At 43.6% G+C, this 20,731-nt stretch overlaps 1 protein-coding gene across 1 annotated transcript in view; it reads left to right on the forward strand.

The window, feature by feature from the left end:
* The window catches only part of JARID2 (jumonji and AT-rich interaction domain containing 2), a 273,050-nt gene that overhangs the window by 189,045 nt on the left and 63,274 nt on the right, over positions 1-20,731 (forward strand). The window contains 1 exon segment of the mRNA XM_004718079.2: positions 19,965-20,134. Within this exon segment, the coding sequence (XP_004718136.2) occupies positions 19,965-20,134 (170 nt within the window).

Here is a 20,731-nt window from a genome sequence, read left to right on the forward strand (position 1 = left end):
GTCCTAATCTTCATATTATAGGGGATGCCGTGCTACCAGACCCCTAAGGATCCTGGCCTAGCAAAGTCAACACCAGACCTATCAGAGCTTCAAGCTAGTTTGACAACTTTGAACATAATTTCTATTTGACAGTTCCCTGGAGCTGATGCAAGGGGAAAGGATTCGCTCTTCCCCTCAGAGAAGGACTCTAGATGAGCTGGGGCTGCTGCTTCACGTAAAGGCCCAAAGCATTGCATTGGCGTTTGAGGGGGGAACCCAAGGCACCTTGGCTTCCTATGGTTCTCTCTTTTCAACACCAGAAAAACTAAATTCATATTAGTGTGGGCGAGACTGCTGCCTTCCTGAAACTGGCCCGATTGAGATTATGGGCAAAGGAACCATTACAAGAAGCCTACTCCAAAACGAAAACTCAGTGCCATGGAGTTGATTCCAACTCATAGCAATCCTATGTGAGATTTACGGCACTGTGAATTTTTATTTGAGCAGATAGCCTTATCATTCTCCCATGGAGTGGCAGTTAAGTTTGAACTGTCAGCCTAGCAGTTAAGGGTGTAACATTTATCTGCCAATACCACCATCACATTTGGAAGTTTCCTAAGAATGCCTTTTCTTGGTGGAATGGGTTAGCCTTTTATTATGTAGCCTTTCCAATAATAGAATTTGTGTATTATCTATGTTTTTATGTTCTGTCTATGAGGGACTAGGACTCCAGTTATGATCATCCTAACATTTGATTCCTCCTCACCAGGTATGTGTTATTTGTTTCTGCATGTGCGTTACAGGTCTGCCTTGAGATTTTGGGGCTTCTAGCCAGGGCATCTGGGCCCAATAAGAACTTAGCCTGCCCACTATTCCACTTTTCCCCCTGTCTCCTCATCAGTGCTTTGCCTGGGTGATTTTATTGTTGAACCAGCTTCTGAAGCAGCATCCAGAAGCCCTGGGCTGTGAGATTGCCTTTGTCTCTAGTTGTTTGCCTTGAAGGACCTTTAAGAAAGGAGCCAAGGGGGTTAGAGATAGACTGTCCCTTGCTTCTTGGAACATTCCCATGTGGAAGCTGATTTCTCTCCCAGAGGCAAGTTGTTCCAGGGCCTGGCAGGGAATGGCAAAACCACAGGCCCAGCTGACTCCCTGGTTTTAGCCAAAGTCATATTTTATATTTTGCTGGGACTGAATTAGCCTGTACTTCATGAAAATGAAGTGGTCGTTTGTACAGGCCTGGCAGCAGGGATGTGTGTGCATCAGTGTGTGTCTGTGTCATCTTTATTATCCTATTTTTAGCCGTCCCTCATTCATTCACCTGGAATTGCATCAGGCAATCTTTGTGCAAGATTTTGCACATCTTACCCTAGACACTGTTAGCACACTACATATTTTTGGGGGTGGGGATGGAGGGTGAGGGGATGGGGGATTTCCCCTTAGTGTAGTAATAGTTCCTGGACTCATCTTCCCATCTCTGTCTCTGGTGTGGAAACTGAGTAAGGAAAAGAAGAGATTTTCGTAGTTTTATGCTTTTGAATTTGCTCTTCAATCATTACCTTTTTTGGTGAAGACACTTAAAAGGTTCAGGTTGATTATGCCAGGACCAAGAGTGTATGGATAGGTTATTGTTTGCTCATGTGGAGTCGGTTCTGACACACAGGAACCCTATGTATAACAGAGCGAAACGCCAACATCCTGTACCGTCCTCACCGGTGGTTCTGACCTTGAGGTCAGTCCATCTTGTTAAGGGCCATCCTCTTTCGTTTGCAGAGTGCTTTTTACCACCACGGAGAGCATGTGATGCTAAACTACTGTATTTTGTGTCTTAAATGAAGCATCCTATTCAGGAAGTACTAGATGAAAGGGGCCTTCAAAAAGTTTGTGGAAACAGAATTAGATGATAAACCAAAATAAATCCAGAGGGAAAGATGCAGCTGGCGAAAGTGAATTACTCAGTTTTACCAAACCCAGTCTGCTCCTCTGGGCCTTGTTTGGGTATGAACTCTGGTGGGGTGGGCAGGAAGTGGGAAGTATAGGGCTTGGAATTGTCTCTTAGCAAGCTCATTTACAAATTGCTGGAGAGTGGAGAGGATGAGTGACCCTTCCCAGGGCTGATCTATGGCCCGGAGTGTGGTGTTTGGCAGCATATTGACACAGTTAAAGATTGATGCCTCTTTGATCAAAGCAAGACCATTAGGGCGTGTTTGGGCGGCAGAATTGAGGAGACTGGTTATAGAGAGAGTTGTTATGTCCCTCCCTTTGGGGGGGCCTGTCCCCCACATCTTTATGGATGTGATTCTGTTTTGAGTCGTTTGCTGACAGCAAGTACTGCCTAGGCCACCCTGAGGAGGAATCCCCTGCTGAGCTCTTTCATTAAATAATGAGTTGCAGGGTAGAGAAGGTCAATCCTTGCATTCTGCTTATGATCCCTTTTGGAGAATGCGGGCATTTGTTCACTATTGGACCCCTAGAATTCTACCTGCACGTACATTAGATTCACTTGTTGTTCCTGCCGTTGTCCACCCTGAAACATGCTCCTCCCCCCGTTCCTCAACCTCAAAATGGTACAGCTTCTCTGAGAAGAGCTATGAAATAAGCTCAAGTTCCTTTGAACCGAGGCCCTGAGTGGTGCTCTCCTGGTGAATATGCGTGGCAGCTATACTGAAAGATTGGCTTATCTAGTCCTCTCACAGGTGCATTAGAACAAAAGCCTGGGTTCCTACTCCACTGGAAATCAGCTTGGGTGCCACAGTAGAACTGTGCTTCATGGGGTCAGCTTGATTCCAGAATTGTCTAGTGGACAATAGATCTGCCCCATGGGGTTTCCCAGGAAGCAGAAGGCCACATTATTTATCCCACAGAGGGGTGGATAGGGTCATACCCCAAACCTTTCAGATAGCCACCGAGCACTTAACCACTACCCTGCCAGACTGTTTTTGATTCTCTGAATTGGGCTTTTCTGGTTCCCCTATCAAATACCATATGGAGAAAATGTGTAGTCTAGGCAACCCTGACACTCAGGCCACCTAAGAGCTCTCTGGTGACAGAGGTGTCTGTAGGCTTGAAGCTATGTGCTGCAGGAGGCCACCTGTGGCTCTGTCATTTCCTGTGGGCTCACAAGAAAAATGGGCTCCAGCAGGAAGGATTAATGGAGTTAATTGAACAGGAAGTCTTCCAGGCTGGCGGAGTTGCTGAAGTGATACACATTACAGCCTGTTTCTCTTCAGTCCTGTTGGCATCTTTGGGGTACTGGGACTTACGATGACAAATACTGTCAGTGAGTTTCAATACTCTGATGGAAAGGGGTGAAGAGGGAGGAAGGCGTCTTTGGCGTGCTTTTTACCCTGAATCCGTTTGAGACGCTGTACTACCCGTTTTGTTCGAATTTACCCAAAAGCCTGTCGAGCTACTTGAGTAGTATCACAGTCCATGCAAACATGGAACTCTGGAAAGGGGCTTTGTCACAGGGTGCAGGGGTTCTCAGGTTAAATGGTTGTAGTTTGGCATCCCTCCTCCTCCCAGTGAGCCAAAGAATGTCTTTTGTGATAAAAGCACAGTCTAGTTATAAGGCATTCTTGTCCTGACCCTTTTCTCAGGTGTTCACGGACTGTGTGCCATCCACCTGTGCAGTTTCCATAGACACAGTCTCCTCTCTCCTTTCTTCTCCATTCGAAGGTCTGGATTCATTCCCTGATAAGCCTGGCCTGCTAGGTGGCCAGTGAGGAAGAATGGGGGTTGTTTTACTTAATAGGAGAGGTATGTTAGGTCCTGTAATGGCAATGAAGATAAAGAGGAGAGGTGTGAGGTAAGACCCCGCCCCCAAGGTTGGTCTCGTTTAAGAGGGGCCATGGGCTTGATTAGTTGCAGCTACCTTGTGCAACCTTGAACCTTGAGTTCAATATCCAAGGTCATGCAAGGGCTAATCTAGTCACTTAGAGGGAAGATGATTGCCTTGGCTTTGTTTAACTTCCATGGCATTAGTATGTCTCCCCTGACTGTCATGACTGCTGCCAGGGAGATTGGAAACTGGGTCTGTGCTATCAGGTGTGGGCTGCCAGCAGAGTGGGAGAGTGTCTCTGAAGCAGGATAAGTGCGCCTCTCTTATTCATTAGCTATTATCTGTTTCTTTAATTGCGAGCACGTCTCCTCATCTTTAGGCAATTGTCATAAGAACCTCTGTCTCTGTTTTTACATAAATGTTCAGGAAGAAACGATGTTGGAATTGTCATGAATGTAGTAGAGAGCAGATTTCTTCACTCAGCAGTTTGATTGGTATTGGCTTAAGTAACACTCCATGCTCTGAATATAGCGAATGGTATGCATCAGTCTAAGAAAGAAATCTGCGAGTAACCGCATAAATATTTTGGGCTTCTTTCTGAAGGGTGCGTTGTATTAGATTCACTGTGCTGTGTCCTCTTTGCCTTAATGATGAAATCGCTGTTTCGTGACTTCAGTTGGAGTGGGTGTGGATATTCAGAAAACAAACACTGGATTTTGTTATAGTCGTTGGTCTCTTCCACACACAGAAGTACAGCAGTAGCGTCACAGGAAAGAACTTTGAGACATTGAGTTGGTATTTCTTGTAGAGTTCCTGTTCCCTTTTCATTCACAGTAGCTGGTTTTGTAACTGGCACCAAATTTGAATGCAAGTCATGAAAATTGGTTTATGGTAGGGGTTTGTTATCATTCAGCAAAAGTCAGAACTCATTTTCTCTTCGGGGTGAGCCCACAGCTCCACTCTCCACTGCCATCTATTGGTACTTGTTGGCTACTTCATGAGCTTGCCCAGTGGGCAGGGAAACTGCCCAGAGGCCGAAGATGCAAAAATCCGAAGGCCATGTTGGGATGGGTCTGGGACTGTGTGGCTCTTTGATTGTCACCTCTGTGCTTTGGTCTGTGGTGTGCTGAGAGGGGGCGTTTAGAATCAAACCACAGAACTCTCCTTCTACATGGTTTCTGGTGGGAAGGTTTGACAGGATTGATTTCTCAGTTATACTCTTAGAAGGATCCTACCAGATTTAGTCTTTTCATGAATGAACTGTGTAACATCTGAAAAAGTAATTTCTTTCTATTTTCCCTCCCTGAAAGCAGGATGTCAAACCCAAATTTCTTCTCACAGTGTCATCCACACTCAGGGAAATCATCATCTTTGCCAGGATTGAAGGAGATGGCTTGTAGTTTGTAAGTGGGTATCGAATAACATAAAATGGGCAAATGGCTGAGTATTTTTGCTGAATATTAAAACTAAATACACACTCCCATTTCCAGAGTGGGTGGAAAGGCAGATTAACATCTTCACTTGCTCACAGTGGCTTTTAACACCAAATGTACTTCAGACAATTTGTTCACACCTTGTAACTACAATAGCGCACTGGGTATTTCTTTGACCAGATTCTTAAGATGCTTAACCTCTCTGAGAGTTATTCTTTGGCCCTTGTTGTCATTTAGTCTGTTGTAAATAGAGTTCTGGTCAGCACGCCTTCCTTCAGAAGAGATTTTGGAGCTCTTGGGTGTGTGTTTTGGCATTGGGGCCCTGATGATAAGGGGATTATTGTCACCTGGAGGTGGTGGGGCGGCCAGCTTTGCTTACATGGCAAACTACAACGCAGGAGCCAGTGGTGACTGACAGAACAAAGGGGCTTTCTTGCCGCTTTAATTATTGAGTAATGATGATCCTTCTCAAATTTGACATGGCTGCTTTCTACAACACAAAAGAAGCCAGTGTCAAACATTTCCTTCATTATGACAGCCCTGGCTTTCCAGGCAGCGGCTCTTTGGCACTCCAGCATGCTGCATAAAAGTACCTTATGGTATTTTTATTAAAAAATAGGATTGACTAAATTAATTGAAGCATATTACTTTTTTGTGCGTTGTCATCATTTACCTAAGATCTCAGAGTACCAAGTTATGTTTAGCTTGGGGAAATAGTTATACATAGATTGTAGATATTTGCTGTTGCTAATAAGCATTGGGATTTGATATTCTTTTCATTTTTCTTAACTCTCCCTCTTCCAAATAGTGGGTAAAGGGCAGTAAGGGCCCATCTTTCCCTTGGATGCTTGATTTCCAGTGCCTGACTGTTGGGGTAATGCACCTACTGTGTGAGTTGTCACACTTCCCAAAGCTGGAGTTTGCTGCTCTTCTATGTGGTCTGATGATGTGCTTCTCTAAGTGAGCATTTTTGTCCGCTTTGGCAGGATTAGGTCTTAGAAAACAGCATTATACGTATTGCATTGCCACCATTTAATAGCCTAAAGGAATTATGGGATGGTTGAGACTTTCTAATATTTTACTCTTACCTTCAAAAGTACTGGGTACTTTATACACTTTATCTTTTTGAAAGGGAAAAGTTGTTTATTAGGAAGTTAGGCCGATGGAGCATCCCACAGCAACAGACGCTGTTTAGCCAGTGCTCAACTTATTTCAGTTTATAAGCAACATTTGTACAACTCTTCTCACAGTGTCAGTCATGTACTACATGTTGACAGACTGTAGTTTTCAAGGCATATGACGAACAACAAACCATAGGTTATTGTGAACATACAAAAAGAACTTGATATTTAATCATCTCAATTTCCACGATCCAAATGATTATTTCCTATCAGACTTTACATAACAGTCAGTGAGGCTGGAGGATCAAGTCAACCTCAAACAGGATCTGAGCGATCATTCACAAGTCCTGGTTTGACCCCAGGAAATACCATGTCAAAGTCATTCTACTTTGCTCTTATCTGATAACCTCTATTTGGTTGATGCTTCAGTGCCTTGGCATAGTGGGTTTCACTTTGGATTGCTAACTACAAGGTGAGTGCGAGCAGTTCAAAACTGCCAGCTGCTCTAACGTAGAAGGAGGAGGCTTTCAGTTTGACTCTGACTTAGAGGGCTGTTATGTGTCAGAATAGACTTGACGATGGTAAATTTAGCTTTTACAGTTCACAGATTTCGGTTGCATTTTCTTCCCCTGTGGGCATAGGCAGGAGTCCAGTGCTTTTCTTTTGTGCTTCCAAATTAACGAAATCTTAACCCACCATCTCCACTGGAAGCACAGACCTGGCAGCCTGCTCTGCTCAAAGGTGAATCCTAGGTAACCATACAAACCAGTTCTACTCATCCTGTGGGGGTTGCTATGAGTCAGAATTAACCTGGTTGCACAAAAAAACTGCATTTGTTGACTTAGAATAAGCTCATCCACGGTTTGAAATGGTGAAACTTTTTGACTTAAGCTTTTAAAAAAAATCATTTTATTGGGGGCTCTTACAGCTCTTATAACAATCCATTCATCAATTGTATCAAGGACATTTGCAATATGTTGGCATCATTTCCAAAACATTTTCTTTCTACGCGAGCCCTTGGTATCAGCTCGTTCCCCGCCCCCCCCCATCCTTGTGAAAACCCTTGATAAATTTATACATTATTATTATAAACATTTTCAGCTTTTTGTGATCAATGCTGCTAATTCTTGTTATTTACAATTAGGGAAACACTTCAATGCCCGATTTGATGTTATAGTGGCATAGGTCGGGAGGTGTGCTGCTAACCTCAAGGGAGCAGTTTAAAACAACCAGCCACTCCGTGGGAGAAACCCATCCCTGCCCTTATAGGTTGCTCTGCGTCAGAATCAGGTCGATAACAGTGAGTTTGGGTTTTGGTTTATAATCAGTAATCTTCTCTGTGAACCATTTTAATGAATTTATTCATTCTTTTTAATATGTTAGAAAAACTTAAGAAACCCAAAAGGAATGGTTAAGTGGAATTATCCGTGGTTTCATAGATGTGGTCACAGCGCAGGACAAGCTTGGTGCTGGGAGGAGGCCCTAGCGGTGTCACCTGCCCCTAGTCCTGTGTTGTTCATTTTCAGAGGTACCACTGAGGCCCCACTTACCCAGAGTGTCCCATCTCACAGCAGCCCAGGCCTGGCCCTGCCAGTCGTCGTCTGTATTCCTGACCCAGCAAAGCCTGAGAAGGATTCCTCTTCAGTGGACTGAACCAAAAAGAAGCTCCTTTAGGCAGATCTGATTCTAGCACACTCTTTCCTCTGAAGGGCTCCCTGAGTCATTCAATTAAGGGAAGCATCACAAATATTTAATATCCTGTGGTTTTAGCATCAACAAACTACTTCATCCATTTACAACTAGCTTCAGAAATAAGGCATCAGACTATATGGCTGTAGGGCAAATGAATAGGGGGCTTGATAAGTCATTTAAACTGTTGAATACAAAATTGAGCTGATATGTCAGTTCCCACCGAACTCAAATTAAAAAAAAATATATGTGTGTGTGTGTGTGTGTGTGTGTGTGTGTGTGTCATTCTTTTGTTCTTTTTAAAAGAACAAATAGGGCCTGGTCTCCAGAAGCACCGTGGAACAGACGTTTTGTGTTGGGTAACTTCTCTCGGGGCCTCCCCTCACTCCTTTATGCCATCCTGTGCTGTCCTCACAGTCAGAAAGGCCGTTGCCAGTTATAACCCTCGGAGCAGAGTAGGGTCCCCAGCTCAGAAGAATGTGGTCTATTTGCGAGGGCTTCTTGTTTTCGAGGTAGGACTCTTGGTCTGGCTCGCCTCAGGGTTTACTTGAGGATGTGTTTATTTTCTCTTCACTGTTTCGGATGTTTACCCCGTCCTGTGTGGTTTGCCCGCAACTGCACTTGCATTTGAATTTGGTGGGCAGCCTGCCTGGGTAGAGGATATCCCCCCCACCCAACCCCCACACCACCAACCACCCTCTGGAGCACACGCACATGGACACACTCGTGTTTCTTTGAGGTGCTGCCAGGTTTGTAGTGTGTGTGTCTGGGGGTAGAATAGAGTGGGTAATTATTTGGGGGATGGAAACACAGGAAGTTTATTTTTTTAGAATAGGCCTTTCAGTGAGTTGGCAAAGCTTCAGGCCGGCTCCCCCAAGGCGCAAAGCACAGCCATGCCGATCATTCTGCATTTGCCAAACACAAAGTGTCTTATTTTTTGAATGAACAGCCCCCTCCCTCCCACCCAGCCCTTGGCCTTTGTTTAGAACGAGGATGTAATCTAAATAATTGGATTTGCTAGCTTACGTTTTTTTAATATTGGAAAATTAAGTTAATAAAATGGTGCTTTGGCATACAAGGCCCTCAACAAGGGACCAGCTGTGTGGGTCTTTAAGATACCTTGTTCCCTGTGTGCCTGCTTTCCCCGGCCCAATTGTGTTCATGCACTGTGTCCTTCTCAGGTTTGTCAGCCACCAGAAATCCTGGGCAGAAATGGAATTTAATTAACCTAGAAATGGCTGTTGTGCCATATTTAGGACTGCCCCAGAGATTAAGTGCACAGATACCAATAAGCTGGTTAACTCGACACTGTAGATAACCCCAGAGGAAGCCAGGAGAAATAGGGCCACCCTCTTGTGAGGCTTCAAATGGCACACAGCCCAGAAGCTTCCAGATGCGTGATTGGGTGTGGAGGGCTCAGGGAGGGTGTTACAAAGGGGTAGGGAACCCTGGCAAAGCTCTCCCCAGGCTTCTTTACACGGTCATGCTATTTATTTATTAACCTTCAAAATAACTGCTGTGTGTATTTTGGTGTGCTTCTTTGTTCCTGTAAAGATGACAGCATTTTTAAAGAAAATAATTTTATCAGGGGCGCATACAATTCTTATCACAATCCATACATACATCTGTTGTGTCATGCACATTTGTACATTTGTTGCCATCATCATTCTCAAAACATTTGCTTTCTACTTGAGCCCTTAATATCAACTCCTCATTTCCCCCCTCCCTTCCCGCTCCCCCATCCCTCATGAACCCTTGATAATTTATAAATTATTATTATTTTGTCATATCTTACACTGTCTGGCGTCTCCCTTCACCCACTTTTCTGTTGTCCACCCCCCAGGGAGGAGGTTATATGTAGATCCTTGTAATCGGCTCCCCCTTTGTACCCCACCTACCCTCCACCCTCCAGGTATCACCACTCTCACCACTGGTCCTGACGGGTTCATCTGTCCTGGATTCCCTGTGTTTCCAGTTCCTATCTGTACTAGTGTACATCCTCTGGTCTAGCCAGATTTGTAAGGTAGAATTGGGATCATGATAGTGGGGGAGGAAACATTTAAGAGCCAGAGGAAAGTTGTATGTTTCATTGTTGCTACCCTGCACCCTGACTGGCTCATCTCTTCCCTGTGGCCCTTTAGTAAGGGGGGGTGTCCACTTGCCTACAGATGGGCTTTGGGTCTCCGCTCTGCACTCACCCTCATTTACAATGATTTGAATTTTAAGGCTGTGACAATGGCATTGAACCTCTGAGAGAGGTGATTCGGGGGCGGCAGTGTTGAGGGGTCTTCTTTGTAGATGAGGGAGAAGAGGAAAATGATAGATTTCTCAGGAGCCCTGGTGGCACAAGGGTTAAGCACTAACACAGGTGGGATTTGGATCCACCCAACAGCTCCGTGGGTGATTTCTCTGGTGATCTCCCATAAAGAGCACTGTCCAGAAAAATGGATGGGGCAGTTCTCAGCTGTCTTAGGGTCATGGAGAGTCAAACAATAGGTTCATTTCTAATAGTTTTTGAAGCTGCTCATTGTGATGAACCAAGAAACCCCGAATCTTCACGCGATCGTGGTGGTCTTGTCTGCATGGGTGTCTCACGCAGGCCCTCCAGAGGCAGCAGCGCGCGTGCTGCTTGAACAGCTGTGTGATGGAGGACAAATGACAGTATCCCTGAGGCCACATAGTGGTTGAGTGCCAGAGGCAGACTGTCTTGCTTTCCCTCTTCCATGGAAATGATAGCCTTAGTAAATTCTTATTAATTAATTCATGACCGTGTTGATGGTGGCAATTGTGACCACATGCGCAGGTGCTTAGTAGGCTTTTATTAAAAGACTCCTTAATGAAGCTTGGAGTCCCTGTGGGGCAAAAACAATTAGGTGCTCAGCTGCTAACAGAAAGGTTGCCCTTTGTTTTCACTCCTGAGTAATCTTGGTAGAAAGGCCTGGAGATCTCCCTATCATACGGGTTCAGCACGAGTCAGACTGAATGCTGACTGGTTTGGCTTTGACCATGAAATGGATTCCCATATCGATTTCATTAATGAAGACTTATATTGGTTGCTCAATACCTTTGCTTGAAATAAAATACAACATGCCTCTCCCATAGCTTTTGGGCCTCGTCAGATACTGCTAGTCTGTCCCTCCACTCAAAAACATTCATGTGGTTAATTGTGTAATTCCTAAATGATGAATTGTGTGCATGCATAGTACGTTATTCTAAGGGTTTCTTCCTCTGTTGGAGAGCTAGGGCTTACTCTATTTGTGGTTAACACCTAGACCCAGAAATAGGCCATGCGCAGGTGATGCCTTTGTGATGGCACTTAAAACATCTATCTATTTTTTAATTTGTGGGTCTTCCATGGCATTTGTGACATGCCCTAGAGACGTGATAACTCATTCTTTGAACAGATACTCTAGGAAGTGTCTAGGCTGTGCAGGGATATGGGGCGATGATTGCATGTGTGTGGTGGGGGAGGAGGCCCGAAACAAGTGATAGTTGGATATAAGATCATTTCAGAGCTTCCAGTTTGGGGAAGATCAGCAAGAGGGCAGAAGAGCAGTTTTGGGGTGGGGGTGTGTAGATCATGACTGGTTAGCACCTCAGGGGTGGTGGGTTCTCTGAGCAAGTGGCATATGGATAGTCATGGGAGAAATGTCCTCTATAAACTTAACAGGCCTAGAATGTTCCCTTCCCTTGCCTGGTTGATGGGGCAGGTTCCAGCCTGAGTGGGAATATGAGGAGAAACGAACATTCCAGGTGGAGGGAGTGTCTGCAATAAAGCCCTCGTTTGATAAACCTTGAAGATAGTAAGTTAGATGAAATGAATAGTATAAGGAAACTTTTTATTTTTGTATAAAATATTACATTTATTGACCTTTTCTCTTGGGAGCTTGATTTATTACCACTGTGTTACAATTGAGCCATTAATCTGGTAGCCTCATCAACTTGATGGTTCCATTTTTCTCCATGCTGCTGAGCTATTCAAGGAAGGACAAGGCCATTTGAGAATGGAACAAGTTCCTTTTGTAGATCTACCAAAGCTTTATGGATGGTTAACATTTTGATTATTCACAATGCTTATCTTCGAAGATTTGTGCTAACAAGATTTGCTTTTCGGGGTTTTTTGGGGGGGTTTTGACTTAAGATTTGTTTGGGGGGGAAATGAGGGGCTGATAACCAAGAGCTCAAGTAGAAAGAAAATGTTTTGAAAATGATGATGGCAACAAATGTTCAAATGTGTGTGACAATGGATGTGTATATAGATTGTGATAAAAGCTGTATGTGCCCCCAGAAAAAGTGATAAAAATGTTTGTTTGACTTGTTATGTGAAATACATTTCTCTTGACTTATTCTTCAAACAATCAGGGGTCCCATGTTCAAGTCTTCAGCAGTATCTAAAAAGCTTGGAAATATTAAAAGTACATTTTATAACAAAGAAAAGCATATTAAAGAAAAGCATATTGTAGTTGATGAAGAATGATAATTTATAAAATTTATAATAAAATATAAATCATGATTCTTTATCATGTAGGAATAACATTTTCCCCAACAGTTTTATTGGCAAGTAATTTACATATTGTATAATCCAGTAGTTCAATCGGTCAGTCATAGCAAGGAGAATTTATACAATCACACACACACACACACACCATATTTTTTAGAAACAAATGCTCCCCCCCCCAAATGGTTAAATTTCCTCAAGATGAGTTATGCAACCCTAATCCATTCTAGTGTTCCCTCCTGTCTTTACCATCCACTCCTGAGATCCCCTTACCTTCTCCATCAAACCCCCCCGCCCCCCCTGCATTTCCTATAACTGCATGCACCACTTATTCTCATTGTACGTCCACTCCTCTTGTACTCCACAGCTGGGAGACCCACCAGAAAACAACAAAAAACAAAATCGCACTGAGGTTGGTAAGGATAAAAACAATAGTATACAGACAAAGATACAAATAATGCATTAGAAGAGACAGACCCCCAACAACATTCAAACAGCCAGGGAGGCAATTTCTGTCACGAAACCAGTAAGAGATACTTGCATCCAGAACTTGTCCTGGTCCAGTCTTTAGGGTGGCCAAGTATCAAGGTCAGTCCAGCCCAGTCAAGATTACAATGGTCTCCGTTGTTAGGAAGGCTGTAAGGACGGATCTGCCAGTGGCTCAGCCTGACTAGACACTCTGTGGATGGGTTCTGGGCTCCCATCGTCCCTCTTAGCCCTCCACAAATTGGGTGTTCATAAATGTTTGCTCTGATGCTTCTCTCCTCACCATATGAGAATTTTTTTTTTTTAATCAATTTATTGGGGCTCATACAATCCATCACAATACATAGATCAATTGTGTAAAGCACATCTATACATTTGTTGCCCTCATTATTCCCAAAATTCCCTTGCCTCTTGGGTTCCCGGGATCCGCTCATTTTCCTCCCCCCGCCCCCCTCTCCTTCCCTTCCTCCTCCCCTTTCCCCCATGGCCATATGAGAATTTTTAAATTGCCATCTTGGATCACACAAGCTGGTGTGCTTCTTCCTCGTGGACTCAGTTGACTTCCTCGCTTAGATAACTGCTTGTTTGAATACAACCCTTTAAGACCCCAGGCACTCTTCAAATTGATAGCCGGGCACCATCTGGTTTCACCACCACACCTTGCTGTAGCGCCCTTTTCTTCAGTGATCATTTCATGAAGGTGAGTAAGGAGCAGGGCCACGATACAAGAATGAAACGGTCCTTAAGTTGGAGCTAGGATTTAGTGTGAGCCCAAAACCCGTTTCTGGATCTCTTGACTTTTTTTTCTCTCTTTAATTTGCTATAACTTGGGAGCCAATACATATGTTAGATAGGAATAGCATTTTTAAAGCATTTCTCTCTAGAGTGATACTCTATGGCAGTGGTTCTCAACCTTCCTAATGTCACAGCCCTTTAATACAGTTCCTCATGTTGTGGTGACCCCCAACCATAAAATTATTTTTGTTGCTACTTCATTACTGTAATTTTGCTACTGTTATGAATTGGGCAACCCCTGTGAAAGGGTAGTTGGACAAACCAAAGGGGTTGAGACCCACAGGTTGAGAACTGCTGGTCTATGGGATTTTTCTAAGGGTACATACCTAAAATTGCTGGGTCATGGAGTAATTCTATGTCCCACTCTTTTAGGGGACTTCTATCAAGTCAAATCTGACTTATATAGGGTTTCTAAGTCTATACATCTAGTAGGAGCAGAGTCTCATCTTCTCAAGGAGCGAGCTTAATATTGATATAAAGTTGATATAAAAACAACCATTGTGGGAAAAGATATATAAAAAATTAGCCTTTTATTAATTTATAAGTACACATTTCAGTGCTTTCACCACCATATACAGTGTTGTACAAGCAGCCTCATTACCCATTTCCACAACTTTGAGCACCACAAACAGAAGCTGTGAACCTATTTAACTCCCCATGCCCCCTCCCCAAGTTATTGGCACTGTTTAATATTTTTGTCTGTATTTGTCAATTCTGGATATGTGATGTAAGTGGTATTATACAGTATTTGTCCTTTTGTGTCTGATTTAATTCTTTGCGGTGCTGTTGTGAAGAATGGTGCAATGAAGTGGGATGTTAGGATTGGTAAGGGTGCACAGCTAGCATTACTGGGTCATGCAGTGGTTCTGGGCACCTCTCGAGGACCTGGCAAGTCAATCAACAGTGGCCACACCAAATAGTCCCATCAGCAGTGGGTGAAGGTCTGTCTCCACATTCCTCTCAGTGCTTATTTTGTTTTATAGCCAAGCTACTTGGTGTGAAGTGCGATCCCAGTTGTCATTATGATTCATATTTCCCTAATGACTAATGGTAGTGAATATATTTTCATGTATTTATTAGTCATTTTCATAAAATCCTATGAGAAACTTTTTACTCTAAAATTTTGCCCATTTTTAAATTGGATAATTTTGTTTTTTTGCTTTTGAGTTGTTGTGTAGGATTCAGTTATATATTGGATTTTAAACCTTTAGTGGAGATGGTTACTAAATTTATCCTGATGTTTTTGTGTCTCCACCTGTATTTTCTTGATAAATGCCCCTTATACAAACGTTTTAAATCTTGATGAAGTTCAATTTAATTTTTTTATTAAATAATAATTTTATTAGGGGCTCATCCAATTCATCACAATCTGTACATACGTCATTTGTGTCCAGCACATTAGTACATACGTTGAATTCATCATTCTCACAACACCCGCTTTCCACCCGAGCCCTTGGTGTCAGCTCATTTCCCCCCCTCCCTCCCTGCTCCCCCCTCCCCCTGAACGCTTGATAATTTATAAATTATTATTATTTTATCATATCTCACTTCATCCGACGTCTCCCTCACCCACTTCTCCGCTGCCCGTCCCCCAGGGAGGAAGCCACATGTAGACCTTGCCATCTGTTCCCCCTTTCTCCCTCTCCTTCCCTCCACCCTCCTGCTATCGTCACTCTCTCCACTGGTCCTGGGGGTTCATCTGTCCTGGGTTCCCTGTGTTTCCAGTTCTTTTTTGTGTGCCAGTATACATCCTCTGGTCCAGCCGGATATGTAACGTAGAATTGGGATCATGGTAGTGGGGGGGAGGAAGCATTTAAGAACTAGAGGAAAACTGAATATTTCATCGTTACTACATTGCACTCTGATTTGCTCCTCTCCTCCCCGCAGCTCTTCTGCAAGGGGATGTCCAGTTTCTCCCGGATGGGCCCTGGGTCCCCACTCTGTACTCCCCCTCATTCACAATGTTATGATTTTGGGGGGGGGGTGTCTTTGATGCCTGGTACCTGACCCCTTCGCCACCTTGTCATCAATTTAATTTTTGTGGTTGCTACTTGTCCTGTTGATGTTGTGTCCACAAATGACAATTTCCCACTCTGTCTTCTAAGAGATTGATGATTTTAGGAGTTCTGTGTAGCAGCTCATCAATCCTCTTTTCAAACATGGTGTGAAGTAAAGGTCTGACTTAGAGAATAATTTCCAAACAAAGGGATGGGATGCCTACCTATCAGCCCTGAACCATACAACACCCCAGTGATCATCCCCTTAGATTCCTCACAGTTAACTGCTCAGCATCCCTTCCCGATGCGAGGGTGCTCCTCCCCATTTACCCACCAGACCGACCAACAGAAATTATCAGTGCCTCCTCAGAAATGTAGATGTTCCTGTGGAGGGCCTGTTAATTTATCACAGCCTTGCCTCGATGTTGTATAGCATCAAGTGAGCGGTCCTCTCCCTTTCCTTGAAGGAAATGTAAGGTCTCATCTTTTGAGGTGGTTCTTATAAAGTGCACATAACTGGGGTGTTATATGTTTCAGGGCCAATAGGGAGACATCTTACCCCACTGCTTGGGAATTGGTTTCTAAGATTACAAAATTCTTATAGGACAGCTTTTGCTTACTCTTTAAGAAGGAATGAGAAGGCGTGTAGTTGTGATGGGCGGAAAATAAAATTGTTCAGCCTAACTTTCTTGGACTTTTTTATTTAATCGCCAACACAATTTTTTAAGGACTTTTCTGTAATTAGCCCCTTTGATTGTCCTTCAAGAAACTCTGTTAAGATTACCTGCTTTAGATACTGAACAAGGACCATGACCTAAGGTGGCCCCTCTTCCTTGAATTGAACTGTCCCTGCATATCCTACTGAGCCAGTTAGTTTCGTCCCGTTATTAAATTCCTTAGCTTTACTAAGTTTGATTAATTTAATTCTGTTGGTTTCATTGGCATAGGAGTCTCTTTGAAGTTTATAGATTTAAAAGCCCCTGTTCTGATTTAACTTTGCTTCTGGGAAGCACCCTCACAAGACTAAGATGAGTGTATTGCTGAGAGAACTTGTCTGCAGCCATCCACAGAGCGCAGACACCTGTCTAAACAGGGGTCACATGGACTTATTTGTGCATTTGCCTGAACTGGAATCCCCAGTAGCAAGATTTTTGTGGCTTACCATCTTAGTGTCTTTCTTGTTAGCTTGTTTAAAAAAAAATTATTAGGGGCTTTGAATCAACACACATAATTGTGTCATGGGAGGTGTGTGAACATGACCATCTTCTCTGAAACAACTCCTGCCCCCTTCTGTCAGTGTGCCCCAGATTGTACCCCTGCTGTAGTGCAGTGTGAGGCCCTGGATGCACTTACTTGTTTCCTCTCACTTGCTTTACCCACTTTGCTGATCTGTTTTAAGTGGAGTTTATGGGCTTCACTGGGATAATTAAGGAATAGTCTATAATAGAAAATTGTTCTTGATCTTCATAATCACAAATATGAAAGTGTCTCATGCTCACACGGTGATTTGTATGAGGAAAGACATTTTTGACAGGGCTGGCGCAACCCCAGCTCAAATCACACGGAAATGCTATAGCGGCCCTGCTCTTCAGGGTCTTGTGTTGTCCACCCCTGGGAGGCCTTAGTCATTCCGACTCACGGCAAGTGGATGTATGTCAGAGTAGAACAGTACTCTGTAGGATTTTGAGTGGCTGAATGTGTGTGGTCCCTGGGCCACCTCTACATGGATGTCAACACCAGCCTTTCCTTTAGCAGCCAAATTCAGACCTCTCTTCGTTTAGAAAATATTTTCATTTTTAATTATTTGATTTTTATAAGAGAATTAAATAATGTTTTCATTTTTTTAAAAATGCCAGCCAACCGATGGAGGCAGAAGGCAGAGCCATAAGATGTGGATTTACCACTATTCTCTGTTGAGCTCCAGTCAGCTGGTTTATTTGTAGAGAACGTCCTCTTTAGCAGGCGGCCCTCCTGACTTGCCCCGCCCCTCCACCTCAAATGGTAGCCTGCCTTTTCTGTTCCACTAATTCCAGGGGCAAATAGTCTCCTCTCCAACACTTTTGCACCATCACCATCACCCCACCCCATCCAACCCCCACCAGCCTCACCCCCTTTAAAAATAAAATGCATCCATTTCCTTAGATCAGACATCCTGGAAAGAAGCAGCCTTTCCCTGAAACGTTGCTTCCTGATAATAGTGCTTACTCCAAGGATTTGGCTCTAAGACGTGCCATGCAAGCATTTTTGTCACATGGGGCCAGTAAACCAAAGCCAACACCTTTTTAACCCTCATGGGTCCTGCTGGGATGAAAAGCCAAATCCCTAACCTGCCCTTTGGACAGGACAGGCTCTTCTGGCCTCTGGAAGGAGGGAGATACTGGCTTGTCTTGTTCTCCTGTGCCCAATATCCTCTGAGGCGTAATTTGCTGCCATGTTTTAATCTGTTATTGCCTTATTTGTCAGGTGCAAAGTGGTTCTTCCGTGCATGGTGGTAGGAGCTGTTTATCTCTAGGGCCCCGGAATTGTAAAATCTTCACAGTATCCCACTCTCTCATCTGTGCCTCGTCCATGTTTGTGTGTTTGTTTTTCATGATGGCGGCACAGCTTCTCATAATGTGTGGCATTTGGTGTTGCTGACTTTTGAGAAAGCAATAAACAACTAACCATCCTGTTCAGGTGCGTGCAGGCAGTATTTCTGGGAAATTCTCGAATTACTCAGAAGGGTGAGTTATGCCCGTTTATTTATATGAAGGTGTACACATTATGAGATAGCTCTGGAGACAAATCCCGGGGGAATTTCCCCCTCCTCCACCCCCCTTTAAATGGGAACCGTTACATGGTTTCTCTGCCTTTGGGCCAAGGTCAAGTATAAAATGGGGTGCTTTGATTGTTGACGAAAAGCGGGGGTGGAAAAGCAGGATCGTTCTTTTGGTGGGGTGGGCCCCTTGGTGGTTGTGTGGCATTGCTCTGGGTGGTGCTGGAATGCCGTTGGATTTGCTTCCTCTGCCAAAATCCTGCCTGAGGTGAGCTGGGACCCGTGGCCCGGTGAGTTGAGTGCTTGACAGGGATCTTATCTTTGGGCTTCTTAATACATTTGGGAATGTATTTTAATGTCTTTAATTTTTTAGTTGCAGTGAATCGAAAGGAGCAGGAACAGAAAAAATATGGGGTTGAAACCTTGCTGGAAATGTAATCTCTCACTTTGGGGCGGAGGGCAGAGGACACTAACTTCAAGTCTGACCTGTTCTACTGATGCTGCCCCTAAGTCATGACTGAACTGGCCAGAACTTTCTTGAAGGCCTGCCAAATGTATAAAGACACACTTAGGAACAGATCATGTTTGTAACCCTGGGACTGCCTATGGTGTACGTGCAATATATATAGTCTGTATGCACATGACATTGGGGGCAAAGTTCGGAAGGTTTCTTATAAATATGTAAGTCCCTGTGGGACTGAGTTACTGTGTTCACAGGCTAAGGACCATAACCTCTGGTATGGGGAGGCGGTGGGAATAATCTAGGCCAATTGGTATAGCGACATAATTCATGAAGAGCATTTCTGTAGCAAAATTGGGCTGAGTTAGAGGCAGCAGAGATTGGAGCTGCAAGGACTGCTTAGTTTGGCATTTTCAAATTGAGTGATTTTTTTTTTTTTAAAGGAAAAGGTGAACTGAGTATCAGGATGGCCCTTATGAAAGAAGTTGAGTATGTAGTAGTGACCGTAAGAGATTAATTCATAGAAAACCGTGTAAATGCAGAGTCTGACTTGAACTTTGTTTATGATGTGAGGAAGCTTCAAAAGGCTCATTGAAAGATCCCATTATTATTTCATTCTATTTCTTCATGAATTTTCTGAAGCATGTGATTAACCTGGTGGTGTCAAACATGGGAGTTTCTGAAGAACACAGCTTGGCTTTACATGTTTAGTTTGTGCACATGTACATACCTCTACAGGTGCATGCATATGCGCACATACATATACCCCTTTTGGTCACATATTTCACATCATAGCTGTTTAACCAAATTTACCATACTCTGGCTTATGAGAGTGTGAGAGAGAACTTTAATTAGAACGAAGTCCCTAGGGTGTTCTCTCCCCATTGTGATAATGGTTTTATTGCTATACATATGTCTGTCCTTTGATCTTAGTTTAATTTATTTTTAATGAATTACTCTTTTTTTTTTGCAGGCCCAGGCTGCAAGCACAAAGGAAGTTTGCTCAATCTCAGCCAAATAGTCCCAGCACAACGCCAGTAAAGATAGTGGAGCCATTGCTACCCCCTCCAGCTACTCAAATTTCTGACCTCTCTAAAAGGAAGCCTAAGACAGAAGATTTTCTTACTTTTCTCTGCCTTCGAGGTAAGAGCATGTTACTGGCCAGTTTGGGGAGGACCCCAACCTTTACTGAAAGAGAAACAGCACCCGGGATTTGGATTTTCATATTTGTTTCTGCTGGGCTCAGCTCTCCAGTCCCTAACCTGGTGTGAAAAATTGCAGGGAGTGGTGGTCTTTAAATTGCCTATACGTTTGAGTCTTTGTAGTTCTCCTTCCTCATTCTCTTCGTTGACTTCCTATTTACTCAACTCGTAGGTGATACAGAGAGCGTGCTTGGTAAATAGAGCTGTGATTAATTTTATTTTTTTAAAGTTTATAATGTCTTGCTTTTCCCTACAGATCTCCACACTCATCCACCTCACCATCCCAAAATGTAGTTTTGGTTTATTTTGTTTTGTCCTATAATCTCTTTTGAAGGGAATGTTTAACACATAACATGCCAAACTTATTTGGCCTGCTGCTCCTTTTCAGGGGGCAAAACAACAACAAACCCTGTGCCCTTTTTTTTTTTTTTTTAAAGTGCTTTTATTGGGGGCTCTTACATCTCTTAATCACAATCCATACATTTCTCCAGTGTGTCAAGCACATTTGCACATAGGCTGCCATCATCATTTTCAAAGC

This window comes from Echinops telfairi, unplaced genomic scaffold, assembly GCF_000313985.2.
Source record: "Echinops telfairi isolate 266 unplaced genomic scaffold, ASM31398v2 ScPeMD7_7439;HRSCAF=8477, whole genome shotgun sequence".
NCBI lineage: Eukaryota > Metazoa > Chordata > Mammalia > Afrosoricida > Tenrecidae > Echinops > Echinops telfairi.